Here is a 23,228-nt window from a genome sequence, read left to right as displayed (position 1 = left end):
AAAACACCAAAAATTATCAACTTCAGTTAAATCTTGCTTATGGATTAATTCAACCAGCGTAGATGTTTGCACACACATTAATAGATAAGAGGATCATAGTTTGTAGAACAAGTGCAAACACCTCAAAAGTTCAATTATAATCACTATAAAAAAAATAACACATAACCGTCGTATATATCTAAGCATGGATATTCCAAGATATTTACCAGTTAAGAATTTTGGCTACCAGGAACTTAATATACAGAACCCAATGAATAATGTAATAACATAGCACTTGAGATAGCAAAAAGCCCAAAACTCAAATGAATGTGAAGTATATACCTACAGATCTACAATCCTAGCTTATGCTTCTCTTCAGATTTTCTTCTTAAATCATTCAACGCAGGTATTTCCCCATTTTTCATGATTGCGTTCCACCATGTTATAAGCTCTTCCTGTAAAATCAATATCAAGTTACTGATACCAGAGTTTCGTATGTATTTAAGGTTGTGCTTTCAAAGTAATAATATACAAATACCCATATTCGGTGCAGGGGAAAGTAAAGTTATACAGAGACCAATATTTAACTGGAGGGCATATTCAATTTAATACTCATAGTCTCCATAGAACTCTGTTGGTGCAAACACGATCCAACTCCACAATAGTATGACATTTTCTAAGACCAAGCCCGCATAAATGTATCATTAAATACAACCCAAAAGGTCTATTACTAATGCATTAATTTACGGCTTATTAAATCCACCTCTCCAACAAACAATGTGGGATACACCAATAAACTCAACTCATCAGTGCATTACCAATGTTAAAAAAGAATAATAGAAGTTGCAATCCAGTCGTGCTTTCGATTTCTTTACTTATTGACAATCTATAAAGTTCCTATTCCAAGAAACTCGACAGTTCATAGAAAGTACATACAACGCTGGGGATTCTTTTTGCCAATTAAGTAGGACAGATCTAAAGGTAAATTTATAAATGCAATCTTATCTGATTCTGCGCGCTTTCAGTATGTCAAACTCATCTTGAATTCAGCCTTTTAAGTTTAGTAACACAATCGAGACTAGCAATGGAGGATATCTTAGAATGCTACAAATACCCTAAGACTCATTTTTATATACCTCAGAGAAGTTGTGATTTGAAATGTACTGGCTTTCAACAGAGCATCTAATATCCCCAACACTGACAAAGATGGATCTTTCAGAACTACTTAACATCACTTCTCTATGCAGTTCTGCAAATCAGTAATTAAAAAAATTGGAAAATTGAATTGAACAATCAAAAAATCTCAACGAGGAAAGGGTTAATACAACATAGGTATGGGTGGGAGATGTTACCATTAATGCATGCAACATAGTACCCCGTGCCACCCAGTTTCGTTTCCCACTTCCTAAGCCGCAACCTTAAAAAATATCCATTCAGATGTACAAGTGGTCTATTCAAATTCATCCATCTGTGCCATTAACAACAAAAGAGTGTGAACCATATCATCATGCAATATTTCATTGGTTTTGACTAGTGAAATACATAATGTACTTTGTTATGCTAAACAATTTTCTAAATTATCCATATTGCATCGCGGAGAAAAGCTAATATACTTGGTACACCTGATAACATCTGTTTATCCATTTACCTTAATATCATGTCGATGAACAAGAAATGTCTAACTATGAAAAGGACCAGAAAAAACAGGTAACTTTAATTGGCAAAAAATAATCAGAATTTTAATACAAGTGCTTGTAGAAATATAGCACGCAAAGAAGAACGTACAGGGTTATCAATACAGGAAAGCAGGCTGTAATGTACTCTGGTATGTATACAAGCAACAATATTTACTTCCTCCTAAGTGTGTCTTTATGTTCAAACAAGGTCCCGACTTACTTAATAATGAGTTAATGGTGCAAATTTGCAGAAAGAAATCTAGGAATGGATTGTCTCACTTCACAATATTAATACTGTGTCATGTACACTACCATAAATTGCTATCCATTTATAGCTTATGGGTCTGTGTACATTATTAAGTAGGCTTATTTGCAAATCAAGCATGCATGTACTTTTAGCTATTCTCTTACTTCCTCTTTTAAGTGAGACCCGTGACCACGCTGACAAATCAACAATCTACAATAGGTTAGGGGAAAGAGGATTTAGCAATAAAAAAAGAGAGAGGTCTTTCGGCACATGGCAGGCTTGACAATTTTTACTAGCTCATGCAGTTTTATTTTATTAGTGTGTGCAGTTAGATTTTTCCATGGAAGTGAAGAAGTTTTTGCTTACTTGAGGATGTCCGTGCGAGACAAGCGAAGCTTCCTGACAGCTTCAAATATGTTTAATGCATCACAGGATATGGATTTACACAACGTTGAGACCTGATTTTCTTTCACCTCAAGCCCCTTGTAACATGAGGAATTATCATTTTGAACATCATCACGACACGTCACCCTTCTTTCTGAGCCCGGTGTTTTATGTCCACTGGAAGTGCTATGATCACTAGGGACTTTGCAGTGGCTCTCCTTTGTGAATAACATACTAGAATATGGTTCACTGCTCTTATAAATCTTAACTGTATCAGCTGTCTGATACATATGTATGGGAGCATTTTTATGTGATTGTTGCTGTCTGCTTGAAGATGCAATGGAACAAGAAATGGCCAAATGCCCTAGTTGAAGACATTTTATGCACCGATGATCAGATCCGTTTGCTGCATCATTAGAACTAATATTTTTCATAAGGTCCACTAAGTCAGATTTTTGAACCTCCGAGCAACTGACTAAACCGTGACCACTTCTGCCACAGTAAAGGCATTTTATTCTAAAAGGAGTTGGATCGTCTCGAGTAACAGAAGGTATACTCTTGAGGACTTCCAGTCTCCTGGCAAATGCAGAAGCCATAGGTTCTAAGCTTTTAAATGTTGGAGGCCGTGAATCTATCCTACACAATGGGTTCTTATGATTGTGCTCTACAACCCTGTTAAAGCCAATAGAAGCCTGAAGATTGGTAGGATATTTCAATTTATCCTTACCCATAGGAGTCCTGGACGAAAACGAAGAATTAGAATGACCATGTTTTATGAGTCCAGATGAGTCTTCCAGCTTAATTTCTGCATTATTGCACTGGTCTGAATCTAATGCAGGAGTAGGAGTCCTGGACGAAAACCGAGTGATCCACAAGCTCCGAGATAGATCATTTTTCGAAAAAATGTTCGGCATCGCTTCCCCTTCAGATGGTATATGCAATGACTTGTCTTCAAAACTCACAGTTTTTTGTTTATCCAGCCAAGTGTCTATGGATCTTAGTGCTTCTTTTTCGTTGCTGCATGTAAGTGTGGTTAAATTCTTTTTCTCTATTGATTTCGTCTTTGAAGTCTCCGGAGTAGAATCATTATTCACAGATAGTATATGGGGTTGGGATGAAGTCTGAATTGATGGATCTCCTCCATTTCCCCCAGATGTATGGTGGTCTGAGTTATTATTATCCATAAGTAGCTTATTGCAAGATTCATCATTCTCCCTGTAGAATGATATTGGCATCACATTAATAAATGATTTATGAGACTCCATGCTTTCTTTGGCTGATACTGAAGGATTATCACTAGGCCTTCTCGCAGTTTCTATTGTCTTTGGGCAATAAAGGGACCTGAACATAGACTGGAAACCCATATGTGCACGTCCAGGATCTTGGATGTTATTGCAAGCTTGATTTTGTTGATCATAGCAATTAAGCCGGTCTCTGGGATGACCGAGTCCAAGAGCAAGAGGACATTCATCTTGGTTTGCTTTAACTAAGCCCTTAACCATGTTTGATATCCAGTTCACAAAAGAACTATCTGGTTTTGTAGAAGATGTCAAAGTTGGAGCTTCTTGTGGTAAACTTTTGATTCTTTTGCTCCCAACAATCAACTGTTTTTCAAAATTTCTCCGTTTCTTTTCTTTTGAAGATAAAGTCGCGCTATTGGAACTTTCCACACTGTCATGGCTATCGTCTTCACTTTTGGATGTACTTTCATTAATATTCTTACCAAACAAAATTATTTGTTTGCCTTTTTCATGCAACATATTAATTTTGTTCTCCTCGAGAGTCCCAGAAACTTCAGCTGGATAAGAGCTCTCCACTCGAGATCCTTTCTCGCTCTGCCCAAAAGCATTATTCTCAATAACATGCAGTACTTCATTTTCAGCTGACGACTCGAGCCCCTCCATAGGTGCTTTTTCAAAGCCACGTGCCTTTATGTCCAACATTTGGTTTCCACTAGAAACATCTTTACTGCTACTGACGTCTTTGGTCTTACATTCTAGCAGGGGCAGAGCATCATCTATATTTTTATTCCGCCGACCTGCAGCTATAATATATGTTTCTTGACAAAAGAAAGTAATTGAAAGTACAGTTTGAGTACTTTACTGGAAAATGTATTGTATATTTCAGTTCCACTTTCCAGACTACATGACTCAACCGAGTTATATTTTGTTCAACAGTAAATGACCCAAATGAGTAATAACTTAATTGGGGGAAAATAGGGCCAGCTTAACAAATAGTGTGTACAAGGAAAATTGGTGGAAAATAGGGTCAGCCAAGAGTTTCTAGATATTTTTTTTAATTAAAAGTGTGTACCTTATTCTTTTTAAGTAAATTTGTAAGTACTAGAAACATAATAAGGATATATATTTAATTCATCTAAATTCCCATTTTCGGAAATTTAAAAACAATATCAAACTCAATTCATGTAACTGAGATATGTAGTATCTTACAACAATTTGCAACTTAAAAGAATAAACAAAATGTTTGATGTGAAGGTTACAAGGAAAATACGTCATCTACCACTGACATTGTTTTACTTGGAGGAAATCTATGTTATCTACAAAAAACATTTAAACCACCAAATTGTTAATTTAAGGATACAAAGCTTTTAAACCTTTGTATCAGGAGGTAGGAAATTTTTTAGTATAAAAGCTTTCTAAATTTGCAGGTATAATTAGTCATTTCCACACATAATTTAGAAAAAGCCCCGGTAAAAATCTATTTGTTCAATTCCAATCAGAAAGTGTACGTCTGAGTTAAAAACTATTGTTTTTACAAGTCACAATAGATAAAAATTGGATAATAATGAGGCAAACCTGCGTCAGTTTTACTTCTTGCTATGTCTTCAGATTGGTCATCATTTTGACAGCAGAAAGCTTTCTCTTCATGGTTGCATTCCTGTTTCTTTTTGAAATGCACTGCACATTCTTCTATAGGGTTCGCTTCCACCATGGCACCACTCATGCCTGGTAAAACAGTAAGTTCCTCAGAAGACCAGGATACAAAGATGCAAATCCAAATTGTGAACAGAAGATCAAATACTGTAGGATAACAACATGGAAAGTTAATTTATTAATCATATTTCTGGATAAAAGTATCCTGCCTGAGTGGTGTGTGCGACTAGATTCATAGGGAAGACCAGCTTCACTATTGACCGTAGGTTCAACTGGTAATTGAGTTACTTTTTGGTCACCAATGGACTTGCCGTCATGGGCAAGAGTCATATTGCTTGGTCCTGCATCCCACGGGAAAGAAGGTATATTTTCAGTCCTATGTTCCATAAGAGTTGTGTCAATCCTCGAATCTGCATTTACACCTGCACCTGAACTGGTTTCAATTCTTGTCCTTACAGAAGGATTTGGATAACTCAGAGGAAGCCCCAGTTTCATATCTCTACTGTCCTCAGTCATAATTCATACGGTAAAGCTTCATTATACAGTCCTAAGATTCCTATATAGGCCAGTCTCCGAGATGAGGCCTGAGCAAATAAGTGTAGAAAATCAGAAAATCGTTTCGAGACCTCCTCATCAAAATTCAAATTTCATGATGTGTGAAACAAATCATCATCTTGCTGTATACATATATTTTTTAAAGCCAACCGGAATTCAACTTATTGGCGACCGTCACTAGATTAATGTAATAGAAGTATACAACGAATTATAGCACACGGAAAAGGATTAAGCATACTAGGCTGATGTCTGGTAGTCTGAGTTCGCTAAACTTTAATTAGAACACTTTTATTCTGTAATGTTTAATAATAATTCATTCGACCTTTCCCAAACAAAACGGCTGGAACTTAAAGATGCTCCGTTAATATAACAAAGGCCCTTTTAGCAATGGCATTTATGATACACCTAATGTTTATGTAGTTGCAAAACTCAAAGCAAGGGATGATCAGAGAGGAAATGGAACATATTTTGCGAAAATTTTCTGTTTTCCAGGGAATTTGGTCCGGAAAGTTATTTAACCTATTCACTTGAGCACAAGGGTTAATCCAAGGTGGGAGGATAAATAGTGGTCAATCTAGAAAAGGCGACCAGCCTTAAATACGACAATATCAATACTAAACTCTATATGGTGGATATAAACTTTGCTTCTTGTTATAATTAGTTTTTTTTACAAGAGGATAGTGTTCATAATTATAACATTTGCTGCTTTTCTTGAGAAGCTCCTTCCAAGTCAGGCAGAATATCTAGCAACTAGATTAAGCATCAAGAATAGAAAGGCCTACCATTCTCGCTGGTTATAAACAACTTCGTATTGTTAAGTTACTAATTCTTCCAAAACCTTACTTCAGAATAAGAGCTTTTTACTGTGCATTACCAAAAATGCTCCTTTCTCCTAATCATCCACTCTAAAATTCCAACATATGTTCTCGAGCGACACACTAATTAGGAACTCCTGTTCTAGCCGACTTAGGTAACTTGTCCACGAATACCTCTAAGACTAAAGAGACTTATTCGTAAGAAGAACTTAGCCAAAGTAGACTTATACTCTACCTAGAACTACGTGAGTTTGATCCCATATATTCCTATATATGGGTACATAGGCATCTTGAGAGGACAACAGCAGACACACCCATTCTAGTTTCACCAAAGGCATTTGTGTTTATTGGAGGCACTCACAACCCCAGCTCAACCCCCACAAAAACATCCATTCTCCACAAATTAGTTGATCGTTAGCCTTAACAGCTCACCGTAAACCTCTCAAAATTTGTTACAAAATCCACTCATCAATCATAGGTAAAAAAACGGTTGTCATGAATACACACAATTGTCAATGAAGATAATATTTTAATATGACATATTAACATTTAAACATGAATAATGCTTTGGAAGCTTCAGTAACCTAACAGACATGTATTCAGTTATAGGGATAGAATATATTAGAGTTTAGCATCAATCTACAATCTCCATTTTCCATTATAGCTATCATAATTCACGAATATCTAACAACATATCAACATGTATATGCAAAACAATCAGCAAAAGCAAAAATCAATAGTTACACATGGGCAAATAATGAAGCATTAAACTAACACACATTCATTCATAAATTCATAAACTTTACATATCTACACTTCCCTATTATCCAAAAAAACAAGAAAATGAGAAGCTAAACAAGAGGGAAAAAAAACTATTTCAGACAAACAAACAAGAAAAACACATTGATCAAGAAGATAATTAGTATATACACTAACCTTTAAAGAACTGAAGTTTGTTGTTCAAGTACAGTGAAAGTACCAAGAAAACAACATACAAGTACAACTAAAAAAAACTAAAAATAGAATCTAGTGAAAGAAAAGAAAGAAGCAGAGAAGGGGTGGGGGAGCTGAGAGTAGTTACATAACAGCAGCAAAGTTGAGACTTTTTCAGGACTTTACATCAACTTCTACTACTTTGTTTAAGTGGTTAACACTCTGCCACGTTCACCTTCTGTTATTGTATTACACACATATTAACATGCCACTCATTTCACCTTTTATTATATTCATTTATATTATTCAATATATTCCTACCCAATAACTAACAAATTAAATATACTTGAAGAAAAACTTTAAATATATAAGGATACAAAATTTTAGAAAATATATTCCAAAAATAGCATGAAACCAAAAAGTAAGATGCATGGTTCACGTGGATAAGCATTTAGTTCTCAACTTTATATTTATAAAATATAAACGTAAAATACTGTTATGGTTGCTGTAGACAAGCATTTAGTTCTCAACTTTATATTTATAAAATATAAACGTATAATACTATTTTTTAAAGTTTAACATATTATCGAGATTAATTTTAATTTAAGTTTAGGTGTTTTGTATCAAAATATTTATATTTTTATAAAAAAGTTAAAATATTCAGAGCTGACCGATCAAAATATTTATGTTTATGATACATATATGTTAGATGAGAAGGGATTAACTATTTTTTACAGGTAACCCAGTAACACTAAATATTAGCCATTAGATTTACTAGCTTAAAAGTACGATTGCACATATTTTTTTAATATTATATATATATATATATATTTAAATATATTGAATTCAATTCTTAATTTTGTTCATTTAAAATTTTATAAGATATGCATACATGATAATTATATTAGTAGACGTATATGAACATTTAAACTTATTTATAGTGATAGCTAGCATTGGTATGAGGAAATATTATTATAACGAAATTATTATTTTATTGAGGATAAAAATATAATGTCCCCATTATGTTGGAACCTTAAAAAATATTTTAGCATGGTGATTACTTAATCGATTAACTATTACTCTATAAGATATTTTGAAAAAGGCAGTTTTGAAAAAGACAATATTACTATTAAACGATATAGTTTTATTGATAATTTTATGTGTATTTTAAAAAAAATATAATATTTTAATTAAAATTTGTTTTTTTAGTTCATATCAATAGGATACGAATTATACTTAGTGTAATATTAATTTGATTTATCTTGGATCAGTGGTTTATATTATTTTATTTTAACCCAATGTCCAATACACTGACCAAATCAAAATAATTATTTTTAATTTAATTTTTTTTAAATTCTGGGTCAATAAGATAATTTTATTTTAGACTGAATAATTAGTATATATGTTTTTTTGTTGGTCGAATTATATTTTTAGTTTAGTTTTGTGTTAGTCTAAATCAATTATATAATGTATTTTTTTATCCTAGATAAATAAAATATATTATTTTGTTTATCCAAATTCATTAGTATAATTTATGTAGGACGATTGATAGTATTATTATTTTATCTTAACCCGAGTCACATTATATATTAACCAAATCTGAAGAATTGTATTTAGTTTGTATAAATTTAATTTATCTCGGAGTAACAAATTAGAATGAATGATATACAACTCGATATGAATTAAAATTTAAATTGATAGAAGAAGTTGAATTTAATATAAATTATAGTCATGTAGAGTTCGATATAAAATAAAATTGAAATTGGTAAAGTAATAAAGGAAGTTGACTTCAATATCAATTATAATTAGAATTGATCGACCAAATAATTAGAATTAGAACAGCAAGAGTAATTAAATAATTTGAGCAAGTACCGACCGACCGACTACCAAATTTTTAATGTTATAGATGTTAGTTATGAGTTCAGATTTTGACACGTACCTAACATCAAATATTGTATCTGCTGTTAAAAAAACTGACTAATAGTGTTGCACAGTATGAGCAGCGTTTTCAGTTTTTAATTTTTTCTGTTTTCCTTATTTTTTCTGGTTGAATTTAAATTATATGTAATTTTATAAATCATTTGTAAATATAATATTCTACATATTTTAAAGATTTTTATATTGAGATTCTAATTTTTATTATTTATAAATATAATTTAAATTTTAGGGGAGTCAATCTAAGGAAAAAGAAATATTGGATATGAAAATAAAATTAAGAAAATAACACAAAATTATAATACATATAAATAAACCTGACATAAATAAAAAAACAAAAAACTAACATCCCGTATACATAAAATTTACAGAACATAATATTAACAAAAAAAAAGGAAACACTAAAATTTACAGAACACGAAAATTTACGGAACATGTAAAACTTTCACGGGCCAATTATATTTTTTTTTATGAAAAGAATACAGGTTTAAATCATTAACCAAAGTTACGTTATAAAACAGAATGTAAAAAGGTTATGACTAAAGTTAATGTTATAAATAAAGTTTAAAAAACACAAAACATAAAATTAAAAATTAATAAAACACAATAAAAAAAATAGTAACCCAAGTTTCAGTAAAAATAATTACAGAACACATGATTTTATTTTACGGAATATATGAAAATTATAAAAAATGATTAGACACATGACAAATATTAAAGAACTCATGGATAACTAGATGTGTTCTATAAAAATATTTATTAAACACATAAAATTTACTGAAAATGAAAACAAGAAAAATATACATTAAGTAAAAAATATATAACATTAATAAAAGAAAAAATAGAGCATATAAGAATTATAGAACACAATATTGAATATTAGTTGAAATTACATAATACCATAATGCACAATAAATAAAAGCACATAAAAGTAATTACAAAATACATAAAAAAATTACACAGTGTTAATAAAAAGAAGGGAACAGTAATAAAAGACTTGTTGTGCACAAAAAAAATAATTGAAAATTTATAAAAAAACATTGTTCACCGTACAAAATATTAAAGAAAAACAAAAAATGTAAAAAAATGTGCAGATAAAAAAACCTAATCAATGTAACGCCATGATGATGTTAGAGTTAGAGTTACCTAACAGATAGAGTTACTCGTCGAATCCACCCCTACGTTAAAAATACATGTATTCTGACCATGCTTATTTAATATTTTCTTTTAAAAAATTATAGAAAATTGCACTTTGCACCCTCAAACAAAGTTAAAAAAATAATTTTGTACCAGAACTTTTGAAAATACAACTTGCACCCCTCAACTTCAACTTACTAATTCAGTATGCACTCTTTTGCAGATTATAATTAAAATAATAAGGGGTAAAAAGGGAACTTTATTTTAAAATGTAAATAAATTTTAGTTAGAATTTCAAAAATAAATTAAAATATTTATAAAAATAATTTCTAGTATATTAAATATTATTATTGATCAGAATATTTTCATTAAATGCACTTTAAAATCATAACGACGTCAAAGACTTTAAAATGAAATAATTACATTAAATTAAATATATATAAAATATATATATATAAAAAATTATTTTGAATTTAATTTTGGTAGAATTATATAATTTTTGGCATTAATAATATTACTAAAATTCAAAACTCAACTATATAATATTATTCAAAAAATTTAAAGATATTATTTTATAGCTATAATAATAAATTCAATTTTTAATATAATCTGAAAAATAAAAAAATTAGTTTAGTTAATATTTTACTGAAATTCCTATTTTACCCCTTACATTTTTAATAATAACCGTCGAAGGGGTGCTTTCTGAATTGACGGGTTGAAGTTGAGGGGTGCAAACTGAGTTTCCAATACTATTGATACACATTTGTTTTTGAAACAAAATAAGAGGATGTAAAGTGCAATTTTCTCAAAAAATTATTCTAACACCTCGTGCTTCATAATTTAACAAAATGATTAGGTTAGAATTTAGCGGTCCATTTGTTTTTTAAGATGAGCATGTATAATATGCTTAATAAAAACTGTAAACTACAATATGGACTTGAAACAAAAACTTATTATTTTCATTCTGAGCAATACAGAATATATAGAAATAACATTACAACCACTTATACTAGAAATAAGGAAGCCACTAAACAACTACTGCATGACTGCTAGAAAAACGGAAACAAACATGACTAATTCAACCTGTGTCCACTAGCCAATGAATACTGAAGACTAGGACTTATTATTAACTAAAAACCTAACATTCCCTCCCTTGAACTAGACTGCAGTTGCAGTTAGTTAATCCCCGAGATTTCACAAACACCAAGCTTCTTCCTCAGCTCTCGAAATGTCTCTAGTTTCAGAGGTTTAGTAAGAATGTCTGCTAGTTGATCTCTTGTTCCACAAAACTGAAGTTGCACTATTCCATCATTCACAAGTTCTCTCAGAAAATGATAACGCACGTCAATGTGCTTGCTCCTACCATGCATCACTGGATTCTTTGACAACTTAATGGTTGAACTGTTGTCACAGAAAATCAGAGTACACTCACTGCCTCTGTAGCCTATCTTCTTTAGCACCCTTTGCATCCATATAGCTTGACAACTACTCCCTGCAGCTGCTACAAACTCAGCCTCTGTTGTGCTTAAAGTCACTATAGGTTGCTTTCGAGATGACCAAGACACTGCAGCTCCACTTAGCATAAAAACGTACCCTGATGTACTTCTTCTGTCCTCAATTGATCCAGCATAGTCACTATCAGTAAAACCAACCAAAACATGATTTCCTTATTTCTTGTAAAGAATACCGAACTTTGCTGTTCCTTGCAAGTACCGTAACACCCGCTTTGCAGACTCATAGTGAATACTTGTAGGCCTTGACATGTACCTACTAAGTAAGCTAACTGCATACATTATGTCTGGCCTCGTTACAGTTAAGTACATAAGACTTCCAATCAGCTGCTTATAAAACGAACCATCCATCTCCACACCATCTTCGTCCTTGAACATTTTAATTCCTGGAACCATTGGATTTCCAACAGAATTACAATGCTCCATTCCAAACCTCCTTAACACCTCCATTACGTACTTTGTTTGACTTATAAATATACCACCATTGAACTGAGCCACCTCAATGCCAAGAAAGTACCTCATTTTACCCAAGTCTGACATATCAAACTCTTTCATCATAGACTCTTTAAATTCACATATCATTCTTTCATCATCTCCAGTGAATATTAAATCATCAACATATAAACTAACAATCAAACACTTACCTTGTTCGACTTTGGTGAACAGCGTTTGCTCACTATCTTCCTTCTTGAACCCTTCTCTTTTAAAATATGACTCAATTCTGCTGAACCACGCTCGAGGCGCCTGCTTGAGCCCGTACAAGGCCTTGTTAAGCTTATAGACCTTTTGTTCCTCATTCTTTCTTTCATAGCCTCTTGGTTGCTCCATATACACATTCTCAGCTATCTTTCCATGAAGAAATGTTGATTTTACATCAAGCTGAAACACACTCCACTCTCGTTGTGCAGCAAGAGCTAAGATCATTCGAACTGTGTCCATACGAGCTACAGGGGCATAGACTTCTTTATAGTCAATTCCATATTCCTGAGCATACCCCTTTGCCACCAGACGTGCCTTGTGTTTTTGTACTTCTCCAAGCTCATTCAACTTCGTTTTGTATACCCATTTCACTCCTATTTTTTTTGCTCCTTTTGGTAGGTCCATGAGATCCCACGTTTTGTTCTTCTTAATTGACTTCATTTCAACATCCATAGCCTCCCTCCACTTCTTGTCTTTTACAGCTTCATCATATGTAGTAGGATCAGAGGAGTGAGCAGCAGTAGCAAATAAGACCAAGTGGGTCTCCTCCTCATCAGAAAAACCTTCTCCAGACACATAACTATCCATCCAGCCTGGTGTTCTCCTATTTCGAGATTCCCTTAGTGGAGAAGATTCTGCGTTGTCTTCTTCATTTCCAGAATCTTCTGTATTGTTTTCTTCATTTCCACCACCTGAATATGCATTTTCACCACCTGAATTTCCACCACCTGAATATGCATTTCCATCTTCACTTGTACTTTCGTCTTCTTCACTAGCATTTTCTTCTTCATTTCCACCATCTGAATCTCCATTTGTTTCCTTACTATCTTCCCACTCTAGATCAAAAGCGTTGTCTTCTTCAGTGTTCTTCTCCCAATCCCATTGTTTATCTTCTTCAAAGACAACGTCCCGACTAACAATGATCCTATTGGAAGTTGGATCAAGTAGTCGATATGCCTTTGTGGGTTCACTTACACCAACAAGAACGCAACGGTTACTTTTATCTTCGAGCTTTATTCGTTTAGCATCGGGTACATGAGCATGTGCTATACACCCGAAGACTCTTAGATGTCCTACTGAAGGTTTCTCCTCACACCAAGCTTCCTCTGGAGTCATTTCCTTTACTGCTGCTGTTGGACATCGATTAAGAATGTAGACTGCCCAGTTTACTGCTTCTGCCCAAAATTTCCTTGGAACATTCTTCTCAATCAACATACTTCTTACCATATTCATCACAGTTCTGTTCTTTCGCTCCGCAACTCCGTTCTGCTGTGGTGTATAGGCAGCAGTTAATTGGCGCTTGATCCCATTTTTCTCACAGAATTCGTTGAACTCTCCTGATGTGAATTCGCCTCCCCGATCCGTTCTTAGGCATTTAATGGATTTCTCCATTTCCTTTTCAACAAGAGCCTTATACGACACAAACATTCTATTTGTTGTCATGTTGGTTTGAAATATCAAACCCTTTTCGTCATGATAAACACGGCACTCATTTGACTTCATTAGTACAGCCAAGCCCTTTTCTTGCAGTTGTCCAACACTGATAAGATTATTCTTCAAACCAGGCACATAGTACACATCTTGTATCACATAGTTGACCCCTTTTATGGTTAGACATACACTTCCCTTGCCGACTATATTCATACTTGCAGAGTTTCCCAATCTGACCACCTTGCTGAGACCTTTCTTTACATCACGAAAAAGGGACAAATCACCACACATGTGATTGCTGCACCCAGAGTCAATATACCACACAACGTCTTTGTCACCTTCAATCGCCCCAGTATATGCCATTAGCACCATCTCATCAGGTTCCTCTACATCTGCAAAGTTTGCTTGACACTCGTATTGAAAGTGCCCAAGTTTATGACATTTGTAACATTCAACTGTTGCCTTATTCCATGGTTGACGACCCCTGCCTCTGCCTTGTCCTCGACCTCCTCGGAAACCAGATTTTCGTTGTCTTCCTCCACCATAGTTGTCTTCATGATTTACCTTTAATGCTTGTTCATCTTCTTCACCTGTTTTAAACTTTTGCTCATGAACAAGCAGAGAGCTCTGTAATGCATCCACAGACAGCTGATCTATATCCTTAGCTTCCTCAATGGAACAGACAATATAGTTCCACTTATCAGTAAGTGTTCTCAAAATCTTTTCAACGATCTTGACATCAGTCACATCTTCTCCATAATTCCTCATGTCATTTGCAATCGTCATTACTCTACCAAAGTAATCAGTGATTGCTTCACCTTGCTTCATTACCAAGACCTCGAAATCCCGGCGTAATCGATTGAGTTGAGCTCTCTTTACTCGAGCATTTCCTTGACACTTCACCTTCATGGAATCCCAGAGCTGTTTAGATGTCTCCTTCTGAGTGATTGTCTTTAGAATTGTCTTGTCAAGTGACTGGAACAAGTAATTCTTAGCTTTCAAATCCTTCAGCTTCATCTCCTCTAAGCTTGTTATTGCCGCTGGTGTCAATCCCTCCCTGCTCGCTGGCTCAACGTAACCCTTCTCAACAGCAACCCAAAACTCTTTTGAACGAAGGAGGTTCTCCATGACCATGCTCCAATGATCGTAATCTCCATCAAATTTTGGAATAGACGCTGCTGTAAAACTTGCTTCTGAACTCATTTCTTGTACTTCCTCACGTGTTTAGTACTACTCTCAGATCTCTCAAGTTATTGCTCTGATACCAAATGTAAACTACAATATGGACTTGAAACAAAAACTTATTATTTTCATTCTGAGCAATACAGAATATATAGAAATAACATTACAACCACTTATACTAGAAATAAGGAAGCCACTAAACAACTACTGCATGACTGCTAGAAAAACGGAAACAAACATGACTAATTCAACCTGTGTCCACTAGCCAATGAATACTGAAGACTAGGACTTATTATTAACTAAAAACCTAACAAAAACAGTATATGTATGTCATGGATGTATATTTTTTGTAGAAAAAATAAAAAATATGATTATGCATTCTCATCTACTTATTTCATTCATAATATTTTGGGCAGTTAAATTTCAAAATTGGTGTATTTTGGTTATTTTTTAAGTGGTGTTTAGTTTATCAAAATATATTTACAAAAATTTTAGTTTATCAGAGGTAAAAAATATATTTTAGTAAATTATTTTTCCAGTTTTCTTTACCAGAATAAAATTTAATTTTATTTTTTAAAAAAGAATATTTTATTTTATTTTAAAATAAACATAATAGTTAAAACAAATATATATTTTATTATGGAGGAAAATATACTTTTTAATTTCAAATATATGTTTCTATGAGTCCAGTACTGGGGAGTTTACACCCGACAAAAATATTGGAGTTTACAAAAAATATAAGCAAGCAATATAAAGATTTTATAAAGTCGGATTTAACAGGACTTAATGGTAGATTTCGAGAAAAGTGTTTGTTTTATTAACTTGTTGCTAAGACCGTTTACAGTTCGAGTAGAGCATGGATAATTAGACGCGATTTCCGGATAAAATCGGAATTATAATCGTAAATATTCAGTTTCTAAAATCAAAAATTACAATGGCTAGTTTGAATTCTAATTCAATTTTGATATAAAAAACAGTAGTTTGATTACAATTGGTTGGTTTTTGTTACAAAATTGATAAATATAAAATTAAATAATATATTGTAACACAAATAACACATATTGCTTAGTAACAGATTAACCAAAGTCAGGATAATTAGGTTGCAAGTTAAAAACGAAAAGAAAATAAATTACAAATTGGTATTGTGTACACAGTACACTGCAACAGATTTGTCGTCTTTCTAGAAATGTCAGCATCAAAATGAGTTATTTAATCAATACCAGAATTAGCAAAAGACAAAGACATCTCAAGATGTTTAGAATTTAGTTCAAAACCGAAGTTGAAGATCAAATTCATCTTCCCTGATATGAATTTAGAATACAATACTGATTGACCATGACAATTTCAATGCCCACTGGCAATGATATTTACGAAAAAATTTAACCAAATTTCAACATGTCAAAAATATAACCAAGTTTGTTCATGAGAAAGAACCTGCCACACTTCATTACATTAATAACATACTTGATACTTGGATACGCTTATTTTCCTAAACATACTTGGCAGTAGCAGGTTATAAATCATGGAAATTCAATACTTATATATAAATTATATGTATAAAATACGATATTTATTAAGATTAGTAATCGGTTCGATTCGATTTTTATTAGTTTGGTTGGAATTCATAACTGGAACAAAACCATTTAAATCGATTTGATTTTTTAATTTTCGATTTTGATTTTGGATCGATATTATTCAATTCGATTTTTTATGATTTTTTACGATTTTAATCGGTTTCAGTTTTAATCGATTTTTTGCTCATTCGGCCCTCCTCAGGGACCTCATGTTCAACCATATCTGCTTGCATCCTTCAATCAAACAAGAAGAATGATTTCTATAAGGTCTCAATTTTGTAGAGCAATATTTTAAAAAATTGTTTTAGGTGAATGAAATTGCACATAAGCAAGCTGTCATAAATTGTTGTTCAATCATATCACTTGATGAATTAATGAATCATGTAAACTTGAGATACTAAGAGAGAATTTTTATTTTTTTAGTTATCTTATGACGCTTTTTTTAAAAAAAATTAAATACTAACAAGTTTGATTCTAAAAAAATAGGGAGCAATCTGTACTGAATTTATAGTCACCATTCACCAATACCCTCTCCCCCACTTTGTTATCGAAATAACTTTTGATTTAAATTATAAAAGCGAGTTAAACACAAATTAGGTAGGTTTGATCTTAAACTCATGTCATTTTTGCGGAAAATTAGAAATTTGACTTATATCATGCGCGTGTGTGATTATTTATAAAAGAAATTCTGCCCAGGATAGTAACGTAAATTTATTCTTCCTGTCAAAAGAAAAACATAAAATTATTCTTATAATTTGGACTGATCGATGAAGAAAGTGTATAGTTCACGGCTTGTTAAGTCACATACATACTTTTGTGTTAATAACCTATTAAGTGTTTGTGTCTGCTTGTACTCGGCGTCAAGTGGGTGCTTGACAATTGGACAACTTGTTTAAATGATAGGTCAGGTCCCCTCTTCAACTGATTATAACAAGCACCTAACACACAACATTTCAAATTATGTGGAACCATTTCAATGTAACCAGTAACCATACACCCTAGAGCAATTAGTTGAAAGTGGTCACAGATTTAAAACTGGAGTTTCGATATCAAGCACCAAGGGTATCCGCTAAATTACAAAGTAGATAATTGACAGCTCGACTTGCAAGCATAATTTTATTCAATATTCATGCATGCAAGTTCGAGCTCTCAAAATATTATTATGAAGCTCCGATATTTATTAATATCAAGCACAAAAGGGAATTATTAAGTTACAAATAAAATGATGGAGAGCTGTATATGCAATATGCTATTTAATTAGTGGATCAATAGAGACAAGAAATGAGACATAAGCCATGTATTGTTGAACAATAACTTGAAAGGGGGTTCCTTTCGCAATAAAGGCTCCGATAAGATTTGTTTTATGAGGAGATCATTTGTGATTGTTGACTCTTGCCTTCCCTGGTGCTGGTAGTGTTCTGTTCATTCATGATTGGTAAAAATGTTCTCGTTAAGACATCAACAACAAGGGGTATCATTAATCTCTCAGGATGTTAACAGAGATTTGATCTTTTCTTAGTATATCCTTTCTTCTCTTCCACTTTCTAGTCTTTTTTCTGAATGAAGCTTTAAGTGGAATACATTTCTCGGTTTTGTAATTTGTAAACATGTGGTTTACAAAGTTTTACACCCTTGTCCCTCTGAAAATTCTCTTGTCCATGTTTATGTTATAATGCATCTTCAACCAAATTCTAAGTTGGGAAGTCCAATAGTTCATTAAACCTTGAACATCCTTGATAGAACTTTTATATTACTATTTGTTTTAATTTCGTTGTATCGTATATAATTCGCTGGAACCGCGTTTGCATCGATATACCTTACGAGGAAACGAGATAGCTGTAAAACAAACACAAATTTCAACCTTCATCAACTTCATACATCAGATGGAGGATGCCCTTACAGGGTTCTCCTTTTTTCTTAAAAACTGGCTCCCCCATATTCTAGTTGGACAATCAAAGTTTAAAACTAAAAATTTGCGACTCTTTCGGAGTTCAAAACTTTTAGTCTGATTGTATTCGGCTCGACTTGTTTAGCCCTCACTTTGCAATGAGTTGGTGGTTCTGACATGGCCCATGATTTAATTGGATTTTGAGCGGTTAAAGTCTAGAGATCCAGCGGGAGTATTAACACTATTGTACTGATCATAAGATACAGGTCCACTATGCGCTCATTTAACATATCTTACCTAAATACTTCATTGAATTTGACCTTTTCAGCTTAGATGCAAAGTAAAGCAGACATAGTATAAGCCATTCTTTCAGATACAGCAGCGACGAAATCCGTATGCACAAAAGTAGTTAATTCAAGCGTCAAATATTAACATACAAGTCGGCATTTTTAACAAAATATACAAACTCCTCGCTGTCTCATCAATTCCCAGCTCATCGAATGCGAGCAATTCTTTGTCCAGCTCCAACTAGTAAAGTTTAACCGATCACTCCTTTATGGAGTCCACATGCAAGTGCCACAGTTCCAGCAATAACTAACCATTTCCAATCTAGTGCACCCTGGTCTTTGCCCTGAACATTTAGAGCACCACATGCTTCTTAGGTCTCCAGAGACCATCCCTGACAAATTGGCATTTCCTTCAAAGTAAATCTTCCTAGTGTTTCTTGCTACAAATGCACTTCTGGATAGTGGTGCTTCGAATTTCCTGGTTAGCTGATATTCTCTGAAGCCACCATTTAACTTCTTGACAGTTCCCCACATTCCGTGACCAACACCCAGTTTTGCAACGTCCTTTGGGATTCCCATGTTGATGTCCTACTCCTCATAATGTACAAGAGTCACCTCACATGCAGTCTGTCCATCTGATTTGCGAGATTGCACTGCATACCAATGGTGGATATTACTAATCACAATCTCTCGTATTCTAAGTCAGACTTCGATTCTTCTGTAGAGTTACTGAAAGTGACTGAAGGATGGTGCTTACCAGGCTTGATAACCCAGCTTGAAAAATAAGTATCAACGCGCCTAGGTTTGTCACGCCTCAGCAAAGCTGGATACCGAATCGTCTGCAGCAATGGACCATGTGAAAAATACCGACACATCGTATTTTGAATTATATGCAACAGAACTTTTACAAAAACAAACATAGCTCCATCTGATTTGGCCATGTGTCTAGAGAAGGTGTGGGGTTAGCTGCAATTACAGATTCCCAATGTAACACATCCCCAAAAGGTTAACCTCCTGATTGTTATTCCCACTTAAAGGACAGGATGGAGTATAAAAATCCATATGTACAGGTTGCACCAAAATATTTAATACATGGATTTCGTATAAAAAAAAAGGTATATGCAACGAAGATTGGACGTATGAGAGATTATTAGAAAATATTTGGTGCACGAGAAGTAAGAGAGAATATTTTCCTATTAATCCCGCACCTACCTCCCCCCACCTTCTTCAGGAAAGACTCTATGTTGATCTTTGCTATAAACAATGTAATAACAAAGTCAGTTTAAAATTCTCACAAATAAAATTTAATGAGAAACAAGTATGTAAGAAAGAGTCGGCTTCGAAAATCAGTATGCACAATATCCGATACAGGATATCGGGCAACTTAAAACTTAATATACTGTCAACAAAACACCTATCTGATGAATATCTCTAACTAGCTCTGGACTTGCAATCTCAAAGAAAGTTTTTGCTTTTATAAATTACAGGACCCATCTGATGAATATGATGCAATTAGTTACACTTATGATTGCTTAAAGACTTCCAATGCAAAGATTAGGGATGCCATTCAACTTTGAATTTTCTAGGTGGTTTCTTCTATATTTGGCGTGCTAGGAATGATCATTTTTATCAGGATATTTCATCCAGTTTCCCTTCAATCATTGCAGGTAATGCATTTGAATAATAAGTGGGAGGCTTTCTTCATCTTGTTATATCCAGAAGGAATGCATCAAGGATACTTCTCAGAGATGCTGGGCTTAAAGATTCGTTGTGCATTTTCTTTTTGTATTTGTTTTAGCAAGTTGCTTAGCTTGTTCACAGGGTTTTAAAATCTTGGAAACTGTCCCTTATTCTTTTTCTGGGAGTACCTTCGTCCTCCTTGTAAAGGCTTATTTCTTCTTAATGCAAACTAAGTTTCTACAGCTTAAGACCTGCTCTTTACATTCATGAGATATCCTGCTTTGCTTGTAATCGATCTGCTTTACAATTCAAATTCTCTATCTTGTAAATGGGATTGGGTGATATATACGCTGCACTAATTTAAACCAAACTAAAGATTATTGCATCCTTAATTATTCATTTATATTATAATCTTAATACTTCATGATTTCCTCTGTCCAGATCCAGAATAATATCCGAGAGACTTAAACAGGGGATTAACTGCTTTATTCAAGGCATATAGCAATATCCTAACTAGGCTAAATTCATTGACGGTGAGAATCTGTATAATAAGTCAAGAAAATCGAACAAAGATCTGACCAATTCTACCAAATTCTCTATGATGGTTAGATCTGAAAGCAAATAGAATTGCTGTTTTCAGTATTATTCAATCAAAGAAACAAGTTACAACTATATAACAGCCTTACAACGTTCAGTAACAATAAACTAGAAAAATAAGGAATAAAAACAGAAACTACCTCTAACAGAAACTCTAACAAAACGACTAGGTCATCTCCTAAAAACAAGCATGACTAAGCATGACTATTTATTGACTTATTCAAATCCAACAAATTCCTCCCCTTAAACTGAAAAGCTCACCAGCATCAGTTTAACCTTCCAATCTTTGAACACCGAGCAAATTCCTGAGTTTCACATACTGTTCCAGCTTGATTGGTTTGGTCATAATGTCTGCAAGCTGATCATTGGTTCCACAGAAAACCAACTGCATAGCTCCTTCTCCTGACAAGTTGCGCAAGTAATGAAACCTTACATCAATGTGTTTCGTCCTTCGATGCATAACAGGATTCTTTGATAGCTTAATCGTTGAGCTGTTGTCACACATAATATCTATGCATACAACACCAACATCACCTAATTCCTGCAACAAACCTTTAAGCCAAATACAATGACACGCTGCCGAAGTAGCTGCAACATACTCTGCTTCAGTAGAAGATAGTGTAACTATGTCTTGTTTCCGTGAACTCCAACAGATTGCTGCCCCATTCAGCAAGAACACATAGCCAGAAGTACTCTTTCTGTCATCTACATCTCGCGCATAGTCACTGTCCGTGTAACCCAGAAGATTCAAGTTTGACGATTTCCCATAGAAAATACCAAAATCCAACGTCCCCTTTAAGTACCTTAATATTCTTTTAATAATCAACATATGTTCTTCCTTAGGATCAGCCATAAACCGAGATACTAAACACACTACAAACATTAAGTCAGGTCGTGTTACCGTGAGGTACATGAGACACCCAACAAGTTGTTTGTAAAGTGTTGCATCAGCTCTTTTGCTCCCTTCCTTGGAAAGAATAGTTCCTGGAATAATTGGATTCTTGACAGAATTGCAACTCCACATGTTGAACCTCTCCAGAACTTCCTTGGCATATTTCTTCTGGCAGATATGTATACCATCATCACTTTGATGAACCTCAACTCCAAGAAAGAAACTCATTTTCCCCATGTCTGTCATCTCAAACTCCTTTTGCATTGATGCCTTAAATTCTGCACACATGAGCTCATCATTTCCAGTAAATATCAAGTCATCAACATAAAGACTTACCGTCAAAGTTTTATTTTCTGTTTTCTTCATAAACAAAGTATGATCGTAACTGCTTTCCTGAAATCCTTCCCTCGTGAAATAACTTTTAATTCTTCTAAACCATGTTCTTGGTGCTTGTTTTAGACCGTAAAGAGCCTTCCTCAGTCGATAAACTTTGCCTTCCTCCCCTACTTTGACAAACCCTTCAGGATGGTCTACATAAACCTCCTCCTTTAATTCGCCATACAGGAATGCGCTCTTGACGTCTAGTTGATAAACACACCATCCCTTTTGAGCTGCAACTGCTAGGAGACTTCTAATTGTATCCCATCGAGCAACTGGAGCGAACACTTCAGTGTAGTCTATTCCTTTAGTTTGTGAATACCCTTTTGCGACTAACCGAGCCTTGCATTTTTCAACCTTCCCTTCTTCATTCAGCTTCGTTTTGTATACCCATTTGACACCAATTTTCTTTGCATGAGATGGCAAGTCTACAAGCTCCCAAGTGTTGTTTCTTTCGATGGACTGAATCTCCAACTTCATAGCATTTCTCCACTTTTTTTCTTTTGCAGCCTCATAGTAGTTTACTGGATCATTATAGCAGACGTTCAAAACAA

At 33.9% G+C, this 23,228-nt stretch overlaps 1 protein-coding gene across 5 annotated transcripts; it reads right to left on the bottom strand.

The window, feature by feature from the left end:
* Window positions 1-110: 110 nt before the first annotated feature.
* LOC141683065 (uncharacterized) lies at window positions 111-7,654 on the bottom strand. Of its 5 annotated transcripts, none has more exons than XM_074487759.1 (7): window positions 7,487-7,653; window positions 5,390-5,764; window positions 5,103-5,252; window positions 2,269-4,330; window positions 1,332-1,447; window positions 1,116-1,228; window positions 111-434 (listed from the first exon to the last, which is right to left on the bottom strand). In XM_074487759.1, exons 2-7 carry the CDS (start codon window positions 5,694-5,696, stop codon window positions 330-332), a joined length of 2,853 nt encoding a protein of 950 aa, XP_074343860.1. In that variant the 5' UTR covers window positions 5,697-5,764; window positions 7,487-7,653; the 3' UTR covers window positions 111-329. The 5 variants fall into 5 exon arrangements, with proteins under 5 accessions (XP_074343860.1, XP_074343862.1, XP_074343861.1 ...); XM_074487761.1 differs by having other exon boundaries at window positions 2,269-4,324; XM_074487760.1 differs by lacking the exon at window positions 7,487-7,653 and adding an exon at window positions 6,786-7,404.
* Between the last annotated feature and the right edge of the window lie 15,574 nt (window positions 7,655-23,228).

The sequence above is a fragment of the Apium graveolens genome, chromosome 9 (assembly GCF_009905375.1).
Source record: "Apium graveolens cultivar Ventura chromosome 9, ASM990537v1, whole genome shotgun sequence".
NCBI lineage: Eukaryota > Viridiplantae > Streptophyta > Magnoliopsida > Apiales > Apiaceae > Apium > Apium graveolens.
The sequence above is the reverse complement of the archived record's forward strand: the minus strand, read 5'-3'. Positions and strand labels throughout refer to the sequence as shown.